The sequence below is a fragment of the Malaclemys terrapin genome, chromosome 23 (genome assembly GCF_027887155.1).
Source record: "Malaclemys terrapin pileata isolate rMalTer1 chromosome 23, rMalTer1.hap1, whole genome shotgun sequence".
Taxonomy (NCBI): domain Eukaryota; kingdom Metazoa; phylum Chordata; order Testudines; family Emydidae; genus Malaclemys; species Malaclemys terrapin.
In genome coordinates, this window is record NC_071527.1 from 8,331,826 (window position 1) to 8,354,301 (window position 22,476).

Genomic DNA, 22,476 nt, shown 5'->3' on the forward strand with positions numbered 1-22,476 from the left:
GGACACCCATGGCTGGCCCAGCCAACATGGAGCCAGACCCCCATGGAGCAATGACAAAGGGTCCAGGGGACTCAGTGTGTGATTCTGGCTTGGGGGTGGGTGTCACGGAGTATTGGGGGACTCAGGGCCCTGCACCCCCGGCTTCCTGCAATTCACCATGACTTTCAGCCAACCAGTAAAGCAGAAGGTTTATTTGGATGACAGGAATACAGTCCAAGACAGGTCTTGCAGGCACAGACAACAGGGCCCCCCCTCAGTTAGGTCCAGCTTGGGGTCCCAGGGCATGCCAGCCCACCCCCCTTTGGGGGGTCAGAGCCATCCCTGCCTTCCAGCCATCTCTCCAGCCTTCTTCCAGCCTGCTTCCAGCACTTTCCTCCAGCGACCCCTCCCACAGCCTTTGTTCAGTTTCCCGGGCTAAGGAGTCACCTTGCCTTCAACCCCTTCCTGGGTTCTCATGTTACACACTCAGGTATGCGCCCTTGGGCAGATCCCATCCTACAATGCAGACTATCCCAGCACACTCCCCTGTCAGCATTCACAGACCACAGTGAGAACAGGCCCAGTTCGTCACATCTCTCCCCCCTTCGAGACCGAACTGAGCAGGGTCACTTTAGCCAGTGACCCGGGGAAGTTCGAACCTACCCCCGTTCCCATGGATGCCCCCGCATCCCTTCCATTCCTTGGTGAGAATTACACCAGGCCCCTCCAGTTTCACGCTCCCCCTTAGGTTGGGGGTGCTTGATGGCACTCGCAGTTCGCATGTGGGAAGGTTTATGCGGCCTGCGCCCTTTTCCCACCCCCATACCTCTGGGGCTTCAACTGGGCTGTGGTCTTCTCCCAGCGCTCCAGTCTGGAGGTCTGTGCTTTGGGCTTTCTTGGTTTAGAGCCGCCCTTTTTACCTTGGCCACCCTCCGAAAAGGATTCTCTATTCTGGGCAAGGGTCCTAAAGCTGTTTTCCCCTTGTCCCAGGCCTTCCTCCCCCTCTGACAGGGGTCACAGGATCCGCAGTACTGTCGGACAGTAACAAAGACCCCAGGCCAGTAAAAGCTCCGTAGCAGCCTCTGCTGGGTACGCCAGGTTCCCTGGTGCCCTGAGAGGGGAATGTCATGGGCCCGGCACAGCAGCTGGCGGCGATACTTTTGGGGTACCACCAGCTGCCTCCTGATTCCCCCTGACTTCATTTTTCCTGGGGGAGCCCATTCTTGGTACAGGATCCCCTTTTTCCACAGGAATCTTTTTCGGCCACCTCGTCCCATGGTTTGTACCGCATTGAGGTCGGCCAGGTCCCTTATCTTCCGCAAGGAGGGATCTCTTCGTAACTTGGCCTGGAACTCAGCAGCTGGGACGGGGATGGCCACCTGCTCTTTCTTGCCCGCTGGGTCCGAAGCTGCAGCCTCCCTGAGCCGCGTCCCTGGGCGTTCCCTCCCCACCAGGTTAGGGTCCCGCGCCTCAGGCAAGGCACCCCCCCCAAGGCCAGGGCGCAGTGCCCCTCGCCGGCTCTGACCGCGGGTCACAACTAAGGCGGTCTGGGGGCTGCTGGGCCAGTTCTCTAGGTCCCCCCCCATCAACACCTCAGTGGGCAAATGGTGGTGCACTTCCACGTCCTTGGGGCCCTCCTTGGCCCCCCATTTCAGGTGTACCCTCTGTCACGGAGTATTGGGGGACTCAGGGCCCTGCACCCCCGGCTTCCTGCGATTCACCATGACTCTCAGCCAGCCAGTAAAGCAGAAGGTTTATTTGGATGACAGGAATACAGTCCAAGACAGGTCTTGCAGGCACAGACAACAGGGCCCCCCTCAGTTAGGTCCAGCTTGGGGTCCCAGGGCATGCCAGCCCACCCCCCTTTGGGGGGTCAGAGCCATCTCTGCCTCCCAGCCATCTCTCCAGCCTCCTTCTAGCCTGCTTCCAGCACTATCCTTTTGCGACCCCTCCCACAGCCTTTGTTCAGTTTCCCGGGCTAAGGAGTCGCCTCGCCTTCAACCCCTTCCTGGGTTCTCATGTTACACACTCAGGTATGTTCCCTGGGGCAGATCCCATCCTACAATGCAGACTATCCCAGCACACTCCCCTGTCAGCATTCACAGACCACCGTGAGAACAGGCCCAGTTCGTCACACCCTCGCTACGGGAACCTTGAATGGGGTCCCGCCCACCCCGGTCAGGGTCAGGAAGGTGTTGGGCACCACCCGATCTGGGGCCACCACCTCGGGCCGGGCCAGTGTTACCTCTGCGCCCGTGTCCCAGTAACCATAAACTTCCTTCCCATCCACCTCCAGGGGAACAAGGCACTCGCTCCGCAGGGACAGCCCCGCGCCAACCCTGTAAACGGAGAACTTTGAATCCGGAGCATCTGGCCCCCCAGAGAAGCTAGCCTGGGGCTTTCCTCCCTCCTTAGCAGGTGGTACCCTGCCAGGCCCCCTTCCCTGGGAATGCTGCCTCTTGCCGGGCTGGGTCTCTACCCAGTCAACCCTCTGTGGGTTCGGCCTGCTCAGTCTGTCCCTGAGCCTGGGGCACTGGGCCCGTATGTGGCCCTTTTGGCCACAGTGGTAGCAGCCCATGTCCCATGGGTCCCCTTGAGTGGGTTGGATGGTCCTGATGCCGGATGTTCCCCTCTGATGGGGTTTTTCTGTATTTTCCCACGGGGAGGTCCCATGGTGACTCTTTTTCTGCGTTGTGGTGGGATTGCTTCTTTGGGACTCCTCCCTTTTATCTCCTGACCGGCTCTTTACGAACTCATTGGCCAGCCGGCCTGCCTGTCGCGGGTTCTCTGGCTTTTTGTTCACCAACCACAGCCTCAGGTCAGATGGGCACCGCTCATACAGTTGCTCCAGTACCAGCACTTTGACCAGGTCCTCCTTCGTCTGGGCCCCATCAGCCCACTTGCTGGCGTATCCTTCCATGCGGGCGGCTAGTTGTAGATATGAGATCTCAGGGGTTTTATCCTGACTCCGGAACCTTTCCCGGTACATTTCAGGAGTCAGCCCAAACTCTTGTAGCAGGGCCTTTTTGAATAGTTCGTAGTCCCCTTTCTCTGCCTCTTCCAGTTGGCGGTACAATGCCACGGCTTTGGGGTCCAGTAAGGGGGTAAGGACCCGGAGTCTGTCCGCGGGATCAACCCGGTGCAGCTTGCAGGCTGTCTCAAAGGCCTCCAGGAAGTCATCCATGTCCTCCCCCTCCTTGTATGGGGCCATGATGCACTTATCAAAGCTCCGTGCAGTCCTGGGTTCCCCCTTACTCACCGCAGCCGGGGGTTCGCTGCCCTTCAATCTCGCCAGTTCCAGTTTATGCTGACGCTGTCTTTTATTTTTCTGTCTCTGTTTTTCATTCTCCTCCCGTTCCTGCTGACGCTGTTTCTCTTTACGCTGATGCTGTCTTTCTTTCTCCTCCCGTTCACGCTGATGCTGTCTCTCTTTCTTCTCCCGTTCACGCTGATGCTGTTTTTTTTTCTCCTCCCGTTCATGCTGACGCTGTCTTTTTTCATGCTGTCTCTGTTGTTCACGATCCTCCAGCTTCCTCAGTTTTAGCTCTTTTTCCCATTTCAGCCAATTCCGCTTCCCGGATGCCGAACCTCGCCGGGAGGATCCTCTGCTGGCCGGCGGGCTTCGCCGGGGGGACCCCCTGCTGGCCGGGGGGGTCACGGCGCCTTCGGTATTTGCTGGGCTCCTCCCCACCCTTCCCCTAGGCATAGGAAGGAGGGGCCTCGGGAAGCCCTCAGCAGCCGGCTGACCACTCCCAGCTGGGACAGACACTGGTGCCTGCGCTGCATTTGCCAGGCTGCTTCCCTGAGACACAGGGATCAGTTCATTCGCGCGATCTTCCGCCTCCAGCTGGGCAATGAGCTGTTCTTTGGTGAGCCTCCCAATACGCAGCCGCCTCTGCTTGCACAGCTCCACCAGGTCGCTCTTAAGCCGCTTGGCATACATCTTTCTGCTGGCCACTCACCGGCCTGTGTGCTCACAGCTCCCCACAATTCCCAGGGGGACCCCTAGTGTGCCAGCCCTTCTCGAGGTCACCGCCTCTCTGCCAGGGTCGAGCTGCAGACTCCTCCGCCCCTGGGACCACTCGCTGCGATCCCCCCGGGGGACCCTGTTACTGCAAAAGTCCTTTTCGCTGGTCACACACTTCCAGGGGTAATAACCGTCTTTCTCCCACTTTTTAGCAGGCCTGGTCCCCGTCAATCCCCCTTCGTTTTACTGCTCCCCAGTCACTTACTGCAGGAAGCGCCGTCCACGGGGTGCAGTAGATCCCACCGCTGCCACCAGTTGTCACGGAGTATTGGGGGACTCAGGGCCCTGCACCCCCGGCTTCCTGCGATTCACCATGACTCTCAGCCAACCAGTAAAGCAGAAGGTTTATTTGGATGACAGGAATACAGTCCAAGACAGGTCTTGCAGGCACAGACAACAGGGCCCCCCCTCAGTTAGGTCCAGCTTGGGGTCCCAGGGCATGCCAGCCCACCCCCCTTTGGGGGGTCAGAGCCATCCCTGCCTTCCAGCCATCTCTCCAGCCTTCTTCCAGCCTGCTTCCAGCACTTTCCTCCAGCGACCCCTCCCACAGCCTTTGTTCAGTTTCCCGGGCTAAGGAGTCGCCTTGCCTTCAACCCCTTCCTGGGTTCTCATGTTACACACTCAGGTATGCGCCCTTGGGCAGATCCCATCCTACAATGCAGACTATCCCAGCACACTCCCCTGTCAGCATTCACAGACCACAGTGAGAACAGGCCCAGTTCGTCACAGTGGGCAGCTCAGACTCAGACCCATCCTGCCAGAGACCCCAGGGCTGGGCTTGTCTTTACACTGCAGCTTGTCCTGCCAACAGGGGCTCTTGGCACAGCCAGGCTCAGCAGCAGGCAGCGCTTTGCACAGGGCAGGTCCAAGTGCAATGAGACACCAGCTGGCCTAGGGATCAAGGCACTGGCCTAGCATGCAGGACACCTGGGGTCCGTTCCCAGTTCTGCCACAGACACCGTGTGTGCCCTTGGGCAAGTCCCCTGGGCTCGCTGCACCTTGGTTCTCACCCACACAGCGAGGCGAGAGGCCCAGGCTCACAAATGGATGTTGGTGCCTCAGTTCTGACTGTGAACGCCCCTGGGTGCCTATGTTCTTGGCTCTGGGCCCGTACCCTCCGCCTCCCTCGAGCTGTCTGGGTGCCTAGCTCCTGCCCAAGCCCCAGCGTGATCCACAAACAGGCACAGCCAGCATTGCCGGCCTGAGCCAGCGTGCGTACTCTGAGCTCGCCCAACTCCACGCACAGCGGCTGGCCAAGGTGGCTGGAGCCCCCCCCCACGCATGAGCTGGAACTGGCATTGTTCTGGGCTTTAGATCAGCTTTTGACCCAGCCCCTTGTGCTGCTCTCCGAAGCAAACTTGGGCAGTGGCCCGGCTGGCCTCACTGCAGGGACACTGCAGGGACAGTCCTTGCACCTGCTGCAGGAGCTTTGGGGCCCGCATTGTAGTGCTGTGGCCAGGGCTTGTATGAAACAGGGTATGTGTGTGTGTGGGGGGGGGGGGGGACGGGGACACAGAAGAGAATCAATCAGGATGTAGACACCGCCAGAGAGGTGCCATCCTGTGGAGGCCTGGTTCGAACTGGGCTTTTCAGAGCCCAACCAACAAAAGGGCTTTTGCTATAACAAGGCTTGGTTCAAACTGATGCAGGCTTTCTGTCTGGCCCAGCGACCGGGGGCACCTTCTGCCCAAGGAGGCCCAACCCGTGCATAAGGTTGGAAAGACTCTGGCCTACAAGGACCCCGTAAGTCTGATGGGGGACCTCTGGGAGCGCTCAGCGTGGGTGTAGGCACTTTGATTGTTTGCATAGGGTTTCTCTGGAGTGCTTTTATGTAAGAATTAATGTGCTTGCTTAGAAGCACTGAATGGTCATTTGTAACTGCTGGCAGTTCGCTGCTCGTAGCTCCTGGAGAGAACACAACACACAGCTGCTGGCCCTTGGCTGGGGATATCACAGAGTAAGGTTGGGAGCTGCACATCTGTAAAACCACGGTCAGGAGGAAGAGAACTGCAAACGACATCTTGAGAGGGTTCCCTCGAGGGGGAATGCAGATGCAGTTATCCTGAAACTATGAGAGTGGGCACACAACTGGTTAAAAGCCTAAACACAAAGAGTTCGCTATGAAACTGTGAGAACATACCTAGGGGGGTCCTGTGGGGTCTGTCCTGGGTCCAGAACTAATCAATATTTTCATTAATGACTTGGCTAAAGGAAGGGAGAAGATGCATATGAAATCTGCAGATGCCACCAAGCTGGGAGGAGTTGCAAGCACTTGGAGGGCAGGATTAGAATTCAAAATGACCTCGATAAATTGGAGACAGTCTGAAATGAACAAGATGAAATTCAATAGACGAGTGCAGAGTATACTCCTGGGGGAATTCTGGGCCAAAACATTAAAAATTCTGCACGCAATATTTTAAAATTCTGCATATTTGATTTGTCAAAATAACAATATAATCACGCCAGTTTCAATTATTTTGGTCATTTATTTCAAAATACCTGTCAGCAAGTATGTTCGTAACAATACAGACCAAAAAGAAAAAGATTCTGGTAAAAGCCTTTACCATTCAGGCAGGCACATCTGCCTCTGTCCCCATGTGTCCCTGCAGCCCATCTCCCCTGTCCCTAGGCTCAACGCTTTCACCCCACTAGCTTCTGAGCCTGCACTCCAGTCTATCCCCCCCACTAGCCATTCTGAACCCATCTGTGATTCCTCAGCAGCCCCGTGTACCCTACTCTGTCCAAACCTGGCTCCACGGGCAGGGTGCTGTGATGAACTTCTACTCCTGGCCTGGGGGAATTCTGCAGCACTGGGCATGCAAAGAATTTTTTTCCCTCCACAGAAAATACATTCTGCCCGCGAAGTACTGCAGTTCCACATTTTTCTCACCGGAGGCCACTGTGGTTCCTGCTGCTGGCTGTTCTGGCACCAGTGACCTCTAGTGGGCGAAAGGTGAAACTGCAGCACTTCTTGGGCAGAAATGTCTTTTCGTGAATGATGCACGTCTGCAGTGGTGCAGAATTTCCCCAGGAGCAAAAGTACTTCACTTAGGAAGGAAGACTCTTGGTGGTGATACTGCTGCAATGGGCCTGCAGGTTAGCGTGGATCACAAGTTGAATAGGAGTCAGCACCACGATGCAGTTGGGAAAGAGCCAATGTCGTTCTGGGGCGTATTAACAGAAGTGTTGTAAGACACGGAAGGTGACTGTCCCGCTCTGCTCGGATGGGTGAGGCTTCGGTTGGAGTCATGTGTCCAGTTCTGGGTGCTGCACTTCAGAAAATATGCAAACAGGATAGTCCAGAGCACAGTAACAAAAAGGATGGAAGGTTTCGAAAGGAAAGATCTAGATTCCCTTCAGGGCCGGCTCCAGGAACCAGTTTACCAAGCAGGTGCTTGGGGCGGCCACTTCGGAGAGGAGAGGCACGTCCAGTTGTTTGGCGGCAATTCGGCAGACGGTCCCTCACTCCTGCTCAGAGCGAAGGACCTCCCGCCGAATTTTTTTGTTTTGTTTGGCTGCTTGGGGCGGCCAAAACCCTGGAGCCGGCCCTGATTCCCTTGGTCCTGCCTCAGCTGGGCGCTGCGCTAGCTGGCAGCTCAAGGCCCTTCCAGCCCTACATTTGTAGGAGATCTAAGCTTTAGCCTAGTGCACACACTGGGGCTGTAGGAGACCCCCTCAGCCTGATGGGAAGGGATTTGAACAGGGATGTCCCACTGCCCAGGTGAGTGCACTGAGTGACTGGGCTGTAGAGTGGGGAGGAGATTGAGAGCACCCTGAATACCCCATAGCCCAGGGGCTAGGACCCTCACCTGGGTGATGGGGAGAAGGAATGGGATTGGCGTCCCTGTCAGAGCGGGGAATTGAACCAGGGTCTCCCACATCCAGGGTGAATGTGCAAAGCCCTGGGGCTGAGGGTTAAAAGCTGGAGTGATGCATGTGCTGCTGCTGTTCATGCAAGACCCAGCTTGGGGCTGGACTCCAGGAGAGGGGCTCTGGGCAGTGGCCAGCAGAGAGAGGTGCCCCCTGCAGCCTGGATCGGGGCACCTGAGAGGACCCCCCTGCCCTCGCTGGTCTCTGCTATTGGCTGGCTTAGCTGATTGGCGGGCTGACGTTTGGGGAGCTTGTTCTTAGGTTTCTCTCCCCCCACGTGGATTGTTCAGGGAGCCGGGGATGCTGAGTGGCTGGTGCACACAGCGTCACAGGTCCCACACTCTCCAGCCTGGGGAGTAGCACATGCAGCCGCACACATAAGTCCCATCCTGTTCAGCAGGGGGCAGGAGCACACACCAGTCCCATGTGCTCCAGCAGGGGGCACTGGTGCATATGCACACACAGGTCCCATCCTGACCAGCAGGAGGCAGGAGCACACAGGCACACACACACAGGTCCCATCCTTTCTCCCTCTCTCCAGTGCACGCCATGCTGCTCGCACCCACTAATCGCGACCAAGGCGCAGCCATCAATGACCAGGCGAGGAAGGGTCTTTAGAACACATTTAATAATAAAATAACAATAGAGGGTGAGCGCCTCCCTGAGGCAGGAAGCTGGATACCCCCCAACCAATTAGTGACATCAGCTCCCCCACCCCCTGCTCACTTTCCCTTGAGCGGAGGGGGGGGGGGGGGAATGACCTGTTTTTCACCAAAAATTTCCAACCCTTCACCCCCCTTCTCTCAAACCAACAGCAAATCAACACAGAACAAAGAGGGGAAAGTGTCCGCCATGGGGAGAGCTCCAGTCCCAAGGACTGTCCCCCCAGTACACAGCACCAAGGGGCACCAGGGCTCTGGCCTCCTGAGCTGGGATCTGACCCCATGGGGGGCTGTTTGGAACAGCCAATATAAAGTGGAAGGATAAATACCAAGAAGAGGACACCCTCCCCCGCCCCGGCTGGGCAGGGGCTGCTGGCTGTAGTGCAATTTCGACTCTCGGCTGCTGCACGTGCCCTGGGAGTGGCCATGGGCAATGCTCCAGTGAGAAGCCAGCAGCTGCAAGAGCCCCACCCCCAGCACCCCCCACCCTCGGTCCCCTGCCCATGGTCTGCAGGAGAGAGGAATGAAGACTCGGCCCCCACTTAGCCAGCTCTCGGGCCCTGGGGCACCAAGGGCCCGGCTTGGACCCCTGAACGGCCGCGGGAGCACAAGTCACAGCTCAAGCTTCAGTCTCATCTGAGCCCCTCCGGCCCTGGGGGAGGTAGGGTCAGGAGCCAGGGCTCTGGCTCAGCCTGGCAGAGCGAGGGGTTCCCAGCCCTGAGAAGGGTGCGCTGCCCAGGATCCCAATGACGGGATGGGGGCTCCGGGCGAGGGTCTAGCTGCACGGTAGCTCCCGGCCCGGTCCTTTCAGCAGCCTGGCTGTCCTATTTGCTGGCATCTGGGCTGGTCCACTAGGGCAACAGCTGCCCTGTCCACACAGTGCCCCCTCAGACATCCCTCCCCCGAGAACGGCGAGGGCCAGTTCAATAGCAAGTGCCATCTGGGAGCGAGACCAGGTACCCGGCTAGGCACCAGCGCGTGGGGCAGCCTGCCCAGGGGGCAATGGGGCAGAGCCCGCAGAGAAGGCTGCTCTAGCACCCCCTCTCCATAGCGGAGTCTGCTCAGACTGCGGGTAGCTGCACAGGAATGCCAGGCAAAACCCAGCGCTCTCCATGGGGGTCCTGCCAGGCTGCGCCCAATGCAGCCTGGCCATCCCTGAGGGCCAGCGTTGGAGGGCAGCGCAGGGCCAGCTCGGGGCCACCCCCGGATTTCAGACAGGAGACATAACATAATAACTTAGAGACACTGCGAGCGGGGCTGGAGGGGAGGGGGTATGGGGCGGGGGAGGGGGCTGGCCCTACAGCGTGGGGTCAGTGCAAAGCGGGGAGCACCTGGGCCAGACCTCCAACCACACGAGAAAATTCCTGATCATAATTAAGAAGATTAATACTGACGTCGAAGGGTTTATTGCACTTGGAGAGACTTTAAATTAGAGCCCAGAATCCTGGCCGTAGCCCTGGGGCCGCCCTGCCCCACCTGCCAGGCTGCGAGCTCAGGGCTGGCGCAGGCGCAGTTGGCGGGCCATGGCTTCGGCTTCCTATGCTGCAATCTTTGGCATTGCTGAGTGTGACCCCGAGAACCTCTGGCTGGAAGTGTCCATCATGTCCTCGGGGGAGCTGCCTCAGACAGGAAGTGGGCTGGGGAAGGCAGGAAGTCCCACCCAGTTCCATGGCAGTGGCTGCATGGGGCGATTGTGCTTGTCCGGCCTAGCTCCGGCATGTCTGAGTGGACGGGCAGCTTGTAAACTGTCCAGTTCAGACTCCACGACCTTGTGCCAACACCGGCCGGCCGGACAGCGGGACGGCACTTCACGCTGTGCCGCGGGAGGAGTCCACGGCTCCGCAGAGCCCAGCAGGGCCTCCTAGCAGCCTTCAAGTATTGCCCATGGTTGAAGAGCGCAGCCCTCAGCATCTGACCCGCTGAGGCACCCGCAGAGGGCAGTGGGCGGCTGCCAGGGTCTGGTGCCGAGGGGAGGCAGAGATGCCACCCCGATGGGCACAGAGCAGGCAGGGCGTTCTCCAGTTGCTGCTGAAGTCCTGGGAGCTCAACTCATGGCCCCCCACGGTGGGGCTTCCTTGGGTCTGTCTCTGCCCCATTGGCAAGCTTGCTGGGAGCAGCCCGTCCTTGCTGTGCCAGGCTGCGCCGCCCCTCTCCGATGCCGCTCTGAGGCAGCCACGCCGGCAAAAGCAAACAAGACAGATAGACAGACAGAGCCCAGACGCGTAGAGCAGCCGGGCGGCCCTGGCCCCGCTATGCCTCAGAGGCCGCCTGTGGCTTGAGCTGAGCCTTCTCCATGGCCGTGCCGTAGGGCAGGGAGCGTTTGAAAAACCCCAGCTGCAGAGACAAGAGGCAGAGAGGCAGGGCAGTGAGCGCACAAGGCAGCAGGGAGCCAGGCAGATTTGACCTGGGAATGTTGCAGGGGGGTTGCATTGGGGATTGGGGGACTTCCCTTGAAGGAAGCTACCTGAGCTGTAACCTGAGCCAGGAGGGGGGTTGGGAGAAATAACACCTGCCCGGGAGACTGAACAAAGGAGAGGAGGAGCTGGGGGGAGCGGGAAGAGAGGAGCTGCTGGAGGAGTTTTGGGTTTGGTTTCAGTTTGAGCTGGGTGGTGCAACGCAGGGAACCCCAAGCTGGGGGCTAAGCTCCCTAAACCCCCCAGAAGGACTTGATTGAGGAGTTCTGGTTGTACCTACACGCTTTGCTTGGGACTGTGTTCCTGTCATCTAATAAACCTTCTGTTTTACTGGCTGGCTGAGAGTCACGGTGAATCGCAGGAAGAGAGGGGTGTAGGGCCCTGACTCCCCCACATTCCGTGACAACTGGCATCGGCAGCGCTCCCCAATGGCCCGGAGAGTGCCTGCCCCGTCTCCCAGGCCCCCTGCTCCAGCCACTCGACCCCACTTCCCCACCAGAGCTGGGCATAGAACCCAGGAGTCCTGACTCCCAGCCCTCCCCCCAGCCACTGATCCCCAAGCTACAGAGCTGTAACTCCAGTCCTGGGTGGAGTTATTTCTGGGAGACCCTTGCCTGCCGTGCTGGCATCGCCCCACCCTGGCACTGCCCCTCTAGCCCAGCCTGTGGAGAGCTCTCTCCTCACAGAGGGCAGGCCCCACACCAGATGCTGGTGGATGTTCACAGGGGTTGAGACCCCAGCTGGCTGGCTCAGGACCTGCATGGTGCTGGTGCCTGCTCCCTGCCTGGGGAGGGACGGATGCCCATGGGCAGTGAGAAGTGCCTGCTCCCCAACTGCATGCCCGGGGAAGCTGGCACTGATGGCCCATGTTGCAGTGAGCCTTGCTGAGCGGAGGGACGCCTGCCGGCCCCGGTGCAGCGTGCCTGTGGGGGACAGCCAGGCCTGTGCTCCCAGGGCTGGTTCCGGAGGCTGCCGGGCACCCCCTCACCCCAGCCCAGGTGCTCTCCAGCTCCAGCCCCGCCGCTCCCGGCCCCGTGCACTCACCTTGTACAGCACATAGATGAGCAGTGCCAGCAGCAGCAGCCCCAGCAGGATGGCCAGGATGATGATCCAGAGCGGGACCCCGTGGCTGTTCTCCGGTTTCACCCACTGAATCGCTGTGGACACCTGCCAACGCTGTGAGAGTGAGACAGCCGCCGGGGGCTGGGCTCCCCCCACCCCTTCTGCTCCCCCCTGCCTGCAGCAGCCTGCTCTCCTGACCCCCTGGGCTCCCAGAGCTGAGCAGTCAGGCCCAGAGAGCTGACCGGCCTAGAGCGGCAGGGTAAGGAGCTCTCCCACACACACTCAGCCAGTCACTGGGCCGGGGGCGGGGGGGTGGGCTTTGACTCTGCCCCAGGCGTCCCCTGTGTGCCCCCCTCAGCCCCACCTGCTCTGCATGGCCCACGGGCAGCCACTGACCTTTAAGGCCTCGCTGGGGTAATCCTGGGGCTGGATCTTGTAGGGCATCCTGTGGACCTGGTACACGGCCTCGCACTGCAGGGCCTGGGGCTGGTTCTCTTTCTGCAGGGAAACCCAGAAGGGCAGGTTGGCAACATACAGCAACAGATTCTGGAGAGTAGCGGGTGCCACGGCGCGGCTGGGCGAGGGCCGCGGGGAGAGGGCGGGCGCCACGGCGCGGCTGGGCGAGGGCTGGCTCAGGACAGCGCTGGTCACTGCCAGCAATCAGCCCTTGGAGCTCACGCATGGCCCAGATGTTGGGACAATTTGCTTCTGTTGGCCTCAGGTCCAGTAAGCCCCGTGGGAGCTGGTAACACAGAGATCAGCTAACAGCCCTGGAGGGGCTTTGCAAGATGCAGCTACCTCTGGGGTGGGGAGATGACCCACCCCACAGGGCAGGGCACGGCATGGAGAAGAATCCTGCAGTTAGCTGGAACCACAGGGCATTTGGAGCAGCCCCAGCGGCCAGGCCAGCAGGGCTGGTGCCCTGAGTCTCCACCAGAATGGCCCCGGTTTTACACCTTTCCCCCACTACCCCCAGTCAGCCCCCCACCCCCTGGCACCCAACCTGCCCCCGCAGCACCCACCCTGGGGGCACGCACACTGCAGCATAGCCCCCCCTCATGCTGCATTGGGGTCAGCACTGAGTAAGGGGAGAGCAGACCCCAGTGCTTCCTGCACACCCTGGGTGCTCTTTGCCAGTCTCCCAGCTCAGCACTGACCAGGACTGACCCTGCTCGGCTGGAAAGGCCCGACAGGCACCAAGGGCAGCACGCAACAGCTCCAGCTCAGCTCTAAGCTCCCAGCCTTGGGGCTGCCACAACGGCAGGGCTGGCGCCGCACCGGAAAGAGCTGCGACGGGTGACTCCAGACGCAGTCACAGCGAAGGGATCCCGGCTCCAGTTAGGAGAAGGGAAAGGACGAGCTGACCAGGCTGCAGTCAGGGGACTGTGGGCTCTGTCCTGGGCAAACAGATGTGAATTTGTGGCTGCAAAGGGGAATGGAGCTGGGAGAGTGCAGGCGTTGGGATGGTCACCAGGTGGTGATATCACCTCACATCTGGACACAGGCTGGCAGAAAGGAGCCCAGCTGGCGTGTGCTGTGGGGCTGGGCAGGCCAGGGCATTGCTGGGCTGGGCAGGCAGGTGCATTGCTGGGAGCCTGGGAGAGGGCTGGGCAGGCTGGTGCATTGCTGGGGGGCTTGGCGGGGGCTGAGCAGACAGGTACATTGCTGGGGGGCTGGGCAGACCGGTGCTTTGCTGGGGGCCTGGGCGGGGGCTGGGCAGGCAGGTACATTGCTGGGGGGCTGGGCGGGGGCTGAGCAGACAGGTACATTGCTGGGGGGCTGGGCAGACCGGTGCTTTGCTGGGGGCCTGGGCGGGGGCTGGGCAGGCAGGTACATTGCTGGGGGGCTGGGCAGACCGGTGCTTTGCTGGGGGCCTGGGTGGGGGCTGAGCAGGCAGGTACATTGCTGGGGGGCTGGGCGGGGGCTGAACAGACAGGTACATTGCTGGGGGGCTGGGCAGACCGGTGCTTTGCTGGGGGCCTGGGCGGGGGCTGGGCAGGCAGGTACATTGCTGGGGGGCTGGGCGGGGGCTGGGCAGGCAGGTGCATTGCTGGGGGGCCGGGCAGACCGGTGCTTTGCTGGGGGCCTTGGTGGGGGCTGAGCAGGCAGGTGCATTGCTGGGGATTACTTGGGGGCTGGGCAGGCTGGTGCCATGTGCCACCCGCACATTGCTGCAATCCAGGTCACGGCTCCCCTGGGAGGTGGGGGAGAATCCTAGAGAGACCCCAGGGCAGGGCTGAGCCAATGGGAGCTGCAACGTGGGGCCTCCGTGCAGACAGGCAGATGGCGGAGCCCACCTGCTCAGAGCAGGGAAAGGGGAGCCCCACCCCCTGCCTGCCAAACACTGGCAGACGGGGAGCCACGCAGACACCCAGAGCTGGAGAGGACTGACGTGCTAAAAAGGGCCGGCAGCCCTGGGGGACAGACAGCGACGCAGGAGGCCCCTGCTGACAGGAAAGCTGAGGCCCCAGACCAGGCCCGCATGGGGAGCATGTGTGGGGCCTCCCAGACATGGCTGCCCTGGGGGCAGGGAGCTGGGGGATGGAGGTGGGAAGGGGCAGAGCAGCACTCACCTGCTGGAAAGTTTTGGCCCATATCCGGAAGTAAAGCCAAAGGCTGACCCGCTGCTGCCTCTGCAGCGTCCCCACCTGGCAGGTCAGCTGGAAGCACTCGGCCTCGGGGCACTTCTGTGGGGAGAGACCATTGGACAGAGGGTCAGTGACACAGCAGGGGTTGGGGCCCAGCAGAATAGAAGTGACCATCTCCAACATTAGACCTTGGGACACCGGCGGCCACTGGGAAGCAGCCCTAGGAATGGGGGCTGGGCAGAGACAGCCCAGCCCAATGACTGGGGTTGGCCTCGGCATTCTGAAAGGCAGAGCGACCATTGCTGGCGCCAGACTCTGCATGGAAAAGGAGGCTGGTAGCAGTGGCAGAACCAGAATGCAGCCACCTCTGGGGTGGGACAGCACACAGCAGTGCTGCGTGGGAATGGGAGAAGTATCTGAATCCAGGTGCAATGGCAGGGGGCTGGGTGCACCAAATGCTCCTGAATTAGAACAGGGCAAGGACACGGGTAACACTCTGCCCATGCGTGCCAGGCCCGTAGGCCCTGGGGAGTGGGTGTTGATTGATGACTCTCAACTCCCAGGGCCGAGCAGAGACTGACTCTTGTGCACTGTGCCCTCAGCAGTCACAGGGCACCCTAGGCGCAGCTGCACGCGGAGATCAGCGACCCCTGGCCTGGGCTGTGCAGACTTCAGAGAGCACTGACCAGGGTGTGGGGGCTCCCGGAGGCTCCACTGCTCCGTGCCGCGTCCCATCTCTGTAGGTAATGCTGCTCCGGGCTGGGAGAGGTGGTGGGATTCTTCTCTAGCTGCGAACACATTCCAAGGAGAGTCAGTCACCTTAGCGTGGCCCCCCACGTGCCCTGTGTAAGGGAGGGGCAGGGTGGGGATGCCAGGCCTGCAAGGCCAGTGTTAAATCCCACCCCCACTAGTAAAGGCAAGCACTTCTGACCTGCCCCACAGCTGCCAACCCCTCTGACTGCAATCCAGCTGTGACCCTTGCAAGAGAGATGCCAGCCCTTGCCCAGGCTGCAGGCACTAACTGACGGCCTTGTAGCTGGAGACCAGACCAGGTCACCTGTATGTTAGTTTTGCTCAAAATAGTTATTAGTCTTATAAGAATGTTTTTAGTGTCTAGACTCTATGAAATACTTGTATGTTGCTGCATGTATTACTTCTGGGGGAATTCTGCGCCATTGCACATGCACAGAATTCATGTGCCGCGCAGATTTTTTTTCTCAGCATAAAATACATTTTGCTGAGAAGTGCTGTGGCACGAGAACCAGGGGCCGCTGTGGCACGAGAACAGAGCAGCTGCTCCCAGGCAGGAGCAGCCCCAGCTGCAGATAGGGAAGAGAAGAGGCTGCATTCCTCCAGCGCCCTGCCTTATGGGGCCAGGCCAGGAGGCATGGGTTATGGGGGGATGGACAATGTGTGGCACATGGGGCTGCTGGGTGGGGCCCTCAGACTGGGATTTAGATGGGCTAGTGGGGGGGGGAGACTGGAGCAGGGGCTGAATGGGAGTGGGGGTGGCTGAGTGAGGGCGCAGGGACACATGTGGACAAAGGGTGCAGGGACACATGGGGGACAAACGGTGCAGGGACACATGGGGGGAAGGGGTCAGCCAGTGTCTGCATGGGGAAGGCTCCCTAACAATCCTCCTTACCCCCAGAAAAAACCTATTCCATACTTTTCCTACCCACACCTAACAACCCTCCAAGTTCACACCCAGGCTCTTTCCCAGGAATTACTTCCATCCCCCTCAGCTCCTCTATTACCCCGACTCCCCCCAGCCTTTGCACTGCTTCTGAGGAGGGCAGGAAATACAGTTCTGTATTGTAGTTTAAATGAATTATTACTCAAAATTCTGTATTAATATGCCTAGTAAGGCAACTATTTGTCAAAAAACATTCAGGAAATGTTTTTTTTTGTCTGTATTGTTACAGACAGACTTGCTGACAGGTATTTTGGAATAAATTACCAAAATATTGGAACTAATCTGATTATACTGTGTTATTTTGACAAATAAAATTTGCAGAATTTTAAAATATTGTGTGCAGAACTTTAATTTTTTTGGCGCAGAATTGCCCCAGGAGTAATGTATTCATCTCACTGATAATGTCTGGGTCCCATGGTATAAGGTAAGATTTCAGTGTCTGCTCTGTAATGTAAAAGTGTTTGCTTTGAAACTGCCAATAGACACCAGACAAACCACTGGGGTACGTCAGAGACAAAAGACTTTGCACCTTCACCCAGGAAGAGGAGACATGCACCTGGACTCATCCCATCATCTTGAACTCTGGGGGAAGGGAATAAACATTCCTGACAAGAAGAAAAAGCATCTTTTTGGCCGTTTGAACTCTGGCCAGATACTCTAAACTGAGGCCAGAGATCCCCAGGGGATTCAAAGACACTTGGAAAAGACAGATCACTACAATTCTATCACTCTTAGGACTGAGATGGTAACTCATGGGGTGTGTACGTTTGCTTGCTTTAACCTGTAAATAATTCTCTTATTGCTTTTTCCTAATTAATAAACCTTTAGACAGCTAAGTAAAGAACTGGCTACAGCTGTTGTCTTTGGAGGAGGAGCTAGAACACCAGTTGATCTGGGGTAAGTGACTGGTCTCTGGGGCTGGACGCAACCTGAATGTGGTGTGATTTTTGGTGTGTGTGATCATTAAGTCCAGTGGCAAGACAGACTGGAGTGTTTCAGGGGACGGTCTGTGACTCCATCGTAAGGCTGGTACAGCGATCCAGTTCACAGTTGTTACTGGCTTGGTGAAATCAAATTACAGAACATACCACCCGCTTGGGACGTCTGCCCTGCTGACAGTCTGCCCTGACTTGGCACTCACTGTCATGAGCCGCTCCAGACGAAGCGACAACGGCAACAGGAGCCAGGAAGGGGCATGGGACGGCATCCCCCTTACAGAAACACACGACACAATTCAACTCCATTGGTTGTTGCCAGGGCTGGATCTGACTTTTTTGCCTAGCCGCCCCCCTCCCCCCCCCGGCACCGTGGCAGGGGAGGGCGCTGAGCCCGGCCGGGGCTCTCTGCTCTCCCCGGCAGCCAGAGAGCCGGGCGGGGAGGGTGGCGAGCCCGGCCGGGGCTCTCCGCAGTCCCCGGCGGCCAGAGCGCCGGGGGGAGGGTGGAGAGCCCCCGGTGGCCAGAGCGCCGGGGGGAGGGCGGCGAGCCCGGCTGGGGCCCCGCTGCGCCGCCCCCTCCAGGCGCCGCCCCAAGCACATGCTTGGTGGGCTGGTGCCTGGAACCGGCCCTGGTCATTGCTAGAGCAGGGGCTGCGGGTCGGGTCGGGTCTGGGGCATTAGCAGGTTTCCCAGCAGTTCTCACCTCCTCTGTGCTTGCCCCTCCCAACTCACTAATTTTTGTGATTCCTGAAACAAACTCCAACCCCCACCCAACTGCCAGCCCCTGGAAACCCCGACTCAGCACGTGGCTGGCCCAACCTTGCGAATGTCACCCTGGGCCCATGGGACCCTGTGCAGACAGGGTGGTGAGGGAACTGTGGAGAGCCCCAGCCCATCGCAGCACACAAAGGCTCGCCCTGCCCGGGGCCAGCCCTCTGTCCCAGTTACCTGCAGCTTCAACGGGTTGACGGGCTGGCTGGAGGTGCAGTTGGCCGGCACCGAGTAGCGGGTCACGTACATCACCGGTTTCCCCTGGAAGCTCATAGGGCAGCTCAGCTCCAGGACCCCGTGGCTGATGGTGCTGGGACCCTCATTCACCAGCTGCAAGGGGGGAGAGGGAAAGGGAGGGTCTGTGCCCCAGTCTGCAGTGTCCCACGGGGTGCCGGGCTCACCGGGAATGGGGCAGCCCATCTGGCTGTGCAGTGGCCTCGGTGCCCATGACCCCCAGGCAAGAGGAGAGGAGAAAGCAGGGAATGGGACATTCCAGCTGGCCTTGACGGAGTGCCCCGGTGGAGTGTGCACCCCCCCAAACATCCCCTCTCAGTATGGGCCCCCAGGGCCTCCCGATCAGGCAGCCCCTCTCCTCCCATCCTGGCCCCACAGAACCCCCCTCTCCAAGCTGTCCTGGCCCCCTGGCCCCCCGGTATCCCCCAGAAGAGGGACTGGAAGATTGGACTGATCCTACCCAGCCTGCAGGGGGGATGGCGCTGCTCCCTGCCCCGATGCTGCCAGCCAGGGGAGCTGTGCTGCGCATGACACCCACCTCATACACATGCTGCACCTCGGGGCCCACGTCCTGCTCCTTCTCCGGACTCCTGCCAGGCTTCCAGCCCGAGATGGGGAAGGACACGGCCTCAGGCTTGGAGACCCTGCAGGCAGGCGCAGATGGTCACTGGCTGCTGGCCCTGGGGATCAGTCCCCACAGCCTCTGCAGACAGCCTCTGCAGCGAGGGGCCACTGGCGATCTGCGCTGAGAGCTGCTGAGCTCGTGTCATGCAGGGGCCACAGAACAGCCACAGCTGGGCCATGGCTTCCCTGCCGGCCTGGGCGGGATGTGAATTAGTGACTGGGGGAGGGGGCCATTTTCTGGAGGGGCACTGGGGGGCTACAAAGGAGCAGCTAGCAGGACCAGCTGAGTGCTGGGCCCCCCCCCGCCCAAGGCCAGGCCCCCTTGGCTCAGGGCTGTGGCACTGCAGGGCCTTCAGGGAGGCTGAGGCTTGGGCGCACTCACCCGTGGGAGGAGACCCTGGCGGAGGCCTCGACGCGCAGCGGGAACGCCACCACCTCGCTGCGGGAGTTGTTTTCATTCTTGCTGTGGAGAGAGCAGAGTGCGTCACAGAGCAGCCCGGCTCCCTAATGCCTCCCGCATGGCTCCCTGCATGGGATGGCCTGCTCCCATGCACGGCTCACTCCCTGCTCCCCTCCGTGGTCAGAGCCCCGGCACCTCCGGGCCTGGCCGGTCAGAGCCCCGGCACCTCTGGGCTTGGCCGGTCAGAGCCCCGGCACCTCCGGGCCTGGCCGGTCAGAGCTCCGGCACCTCTGGGCCTGGCCGGTCAGAGCCCCGGCACCTCTGGACTTGCCACATCAGTTAAGAATGTAAAAAAATTGCTTGAGCCTCAGCACCTCTTTCATTGCAAATTAAGCACTGGGTGCATCTGGGCTCCTGCGTGGGAGTGGCCCAGCCTGGGATCCTCCCTGAGGGAGCAATGGGGCTATGGGAGTGGGGAGCCCTGACCCCACCCCATAGCTAGGGGGGGCAGGTCCCAGAGTGCATGTGGGGGAAGGGAGGGGATGGGGATGCCTGGCATTACCTCCGGATCTGGAACTCAAACTGGATGGTCTTCTTGTCACAAAGATGGGGAACGGTGAAGCGCAGGCCCCCCCAGAGCTGAGGGACAGAGGAGGGTTAATGGCTCTATTCTCCCAGCTCCCTGGAAGGACCTAGCTCCCCATCCGTCCCCAATGTGCCCCCTGCCCCGTCACAGCCCAGCTCCCTGCCCTCCCCTCTCCCCCAATGTGCCCCCTGCCAGCCCAGCTCCCTGCCCTCCTCTCTCCCCCTGATGTGCCCCCTGCCAGCCCAGCTCCCTGCCCTCCCCTCTCCCCCGATGTGCCCTCTGCCCAGTGACAGCCCAGCTCCCTGCCCTCCCCTCTCCCCCAATGTGCCCCCTGCCCCGTGACAGCCTAGCTCCCTGCCCGCCCCTCTCCCCCCGATGTGCCCCCTGCCAGCCCAGCTCCCTGCCCTCCCCTCTCCCCCGATGTGCCCCCTGCCCTGTGATAGCCCAGCTCCCTGCCCTCCTCTCTCCCCCGATGTGCCCCCTGCCCCATGACAGCTCAGCTCCCTGCCCGCCCCTGATGTGCCCCCGGCCCCTGCGCACATCATATGGGGGAGCTGGGTCCTCAGCAACTCCAACACATGCAGGGAAAACCCGAGGAAATGACACCCCTGCTGGCCTTGGCTAGGACTGTGATGAGTCGCCCTCCTGGGGTGGTTGGCAACTCCCAGCAGCAGATTTACCAGGGACAAAGGGAAATCCCAGTCCCATTCCCTGCCTGCCCCAGCCCCCTGCAGCCCTGGCACCCCACCATCCCAGCCCCACTCCCCAGCTCCCCCAGTCACCCACCCACCCTAGCACCCAACCACACCCAGGGGCCTCCCCAGGCCTGGCACCCCAACACCTACCCCTCCCCAATGCCCCCGGGAATTGGCCAGATGCCTCAGTGCCAGGGCACCCAACAGTCCTGCCCGGCCTCTCAGCAGAGCAGGTCTCGGTTAGGTGGCCACTCCCGGGGCAGAGGGCACTGCCCAGTGAGGGCCGCACTGGCCAGCTTTCCAGGGTGCTCCAGGTGTGGGACAGCTACTCACACTGGTGCCCGACTTCATGGGGTTGCCGAGGTCACAGATCACCATGCGGGTCCAGTTCACCGACTCGTAAGCACAGTTCAGGTTGGTGAAGTTCTGTCGGGGAAAGGAAGGAAGCTGGGATCAGAGCAGGGCTGCAGGGGGAGGGGGTCTGCACGGGAGGGGGACTGGAGGGGAGAGGAGATACTGGGCCCTCTGCCCGGACCACCCTGCTGTGGGGAGCGGGGGCACCCCTGAGCTCCCCTGCAGGAGTCCCATCCCCAGGGGTCCCCTTACAGCAGGCAGCACACGCCTGGCCACCCTGTTCCGGGGGCTCAGACCAGCACCGCGGGGCCCATGCCAAGGAGCCGCAGCCCCAAGCCAGGGACTTGGGCCCCACGGCACTGCGAGGGAGCAGCCAGGAGCAATGTCCCTGGAGCCTGCATCACTCCCAGAGCAGAGGGCCTTGCCCAGCTGTGAGCCAGGTGGTTCGCGGGGTGCTCCGATCCCCAGGCGTCTCTGCCACCTACCCCATGGTTGCGGATCACCCCGGAGTAGTCGGCCTCAGTGGGCAGGATGACGTAGAGCTCGGCTTCGTAGGCGCCACCCTCCCCACGGTTGCGGGCGTTGAAGGTCAGGTTCAGGGCATTCTTGTCCCCCAGGTACACCACGCTGTGCTCCCTGCAGGGCACAACGGGCATGAGAACCAGCGGGCACATCCTGGCCTTGGCGCTGCCCACAACTGGAGACACGGCCCCTCCCGCCCCGGCATGGCATGGCCAGGACTCGCCTGCTGGTCACAGCCAGACGAGGGGCTCCGGCCAGTCTACCTGCTGCCTGCACAGCGCCGCCCAGCCAGAGCCCCCATTCACTAGCTAGTGGGGGGTGGCCCTGTTAATCTCACGGCTGTGCCAGCACTGCTTGTGCTCCGCCCAGCTCTGCTTACACTCAGTGCCAGGCTAAGGGCTTCCATATGCGGGTGCAGCTGCTTTGCGTTAGGCCATGTGTGTGGGGGGGGGGAGTCACGTCGCCCACGCAGCTGGGGTACTGCAACGGGCTTACTCCAGGCCGGGCTCAGAGCTCTGCGAGGGAGGGGCTGGCATCAGCTCCTGCCCTCCTCTCACCACATCTGGGCCTTGCCAGGAGGAGGGGGAGCACCACACCAGACCCAGCCACCTCAGGCCCATGGGGCCGGGAGAAACTGGAGCAGGTCCAGAGCAAAGGGGGACACTCTGGGCAGCATCCCCAGGTTCCCATCCCACACCAAACAGGGGTGATCCCCAACCCACCCCACTGACCTGGGGCCTCTGGGGACTGCCCAGCCCCACCCCCAGGGGGCAGCTCTCCTCTCACACCCCATGATCCAGAGAGCAGGGCACCATCGGCCGCTGGGTGCCCTGGGCAGCAGAGAGGGGAGAGGGAGGGAGGTGAAAGGAAAGGAAGCTGGTGGGGAGGGCTGGCACCCTGCTGTAGGGTACCTGAGCCATGCCCCCCAGACACCGCTCCTGCGCTGTCCCAGCCAGATCTGGGCAGGCCTGCCCCAAAGCCCAAGGGAGCGGGTGCCCTGAGGAACAGTCCCACCTCGTGGTGGGGAAAAGAGACTCCCCAGGGCCTCTGCCACATG

The 22,476-nt window shown here is 60.7% G+C and overlaps 1 protein-coding gene across 2 annotated transcripts in view; it reads right to left on the reverse strand.

Moving 5' to 3' along the window:
• Positions 1–8,486: 8,486 nt before the first annotated feature.
• The window catches only part of ITGA5 (integrin subunit alpha 5), a 54,691-nt gene continuing 40,701 nt past the window's right edge, over positions 8,487–22,476 (reverse strand). For both annotated transcript variants that reach the window (XM_054012384.1, XM_054012383.1), the window contains exons 20-30: positions 21,383–21,533; positions 20,877–20,969; positions 19,825–19,901; positions 19,245–19,325; positions 18,777–18,882; positions 18,182–18,334; positions 15,289–15,390; positions 14,588–14,701; positions 12,411–12,512; positions 11,997–12,119; positions 8,487–10,872 (exon numbers count right to left, since the gene is read on the reverse strand). In XM_054012384.1, the coding sequence (XP_053868359.1) occupies positions 10,789–10,872; positions 11,997–12,119; positions 12,411–12,512; positions 14,588–14,701; positions 15,289–15,390; positions 18,182–18,334; positions 18,777–18,882; positions 19,245–19,325; positions 19,825–19,901; positions 20,877–20,969; positions 21,383–21,533 (1,186 nt within the window). In that variant the 3' untranslated portion in view covers positions 8,487–10,788. The remainder of the gene's footprint in view (positions 10,873–11,996; positions 12,120–12,410; positions 12,513–14,587; positions 14,702–15,288; positions 15,391–18,181; positions 18,335–18,776; positions 18,883–19,244; positions 19,326–19,824; positions 19,902–20,876; positions 20,970–21,382; positions 21,534–22,476) is intronic.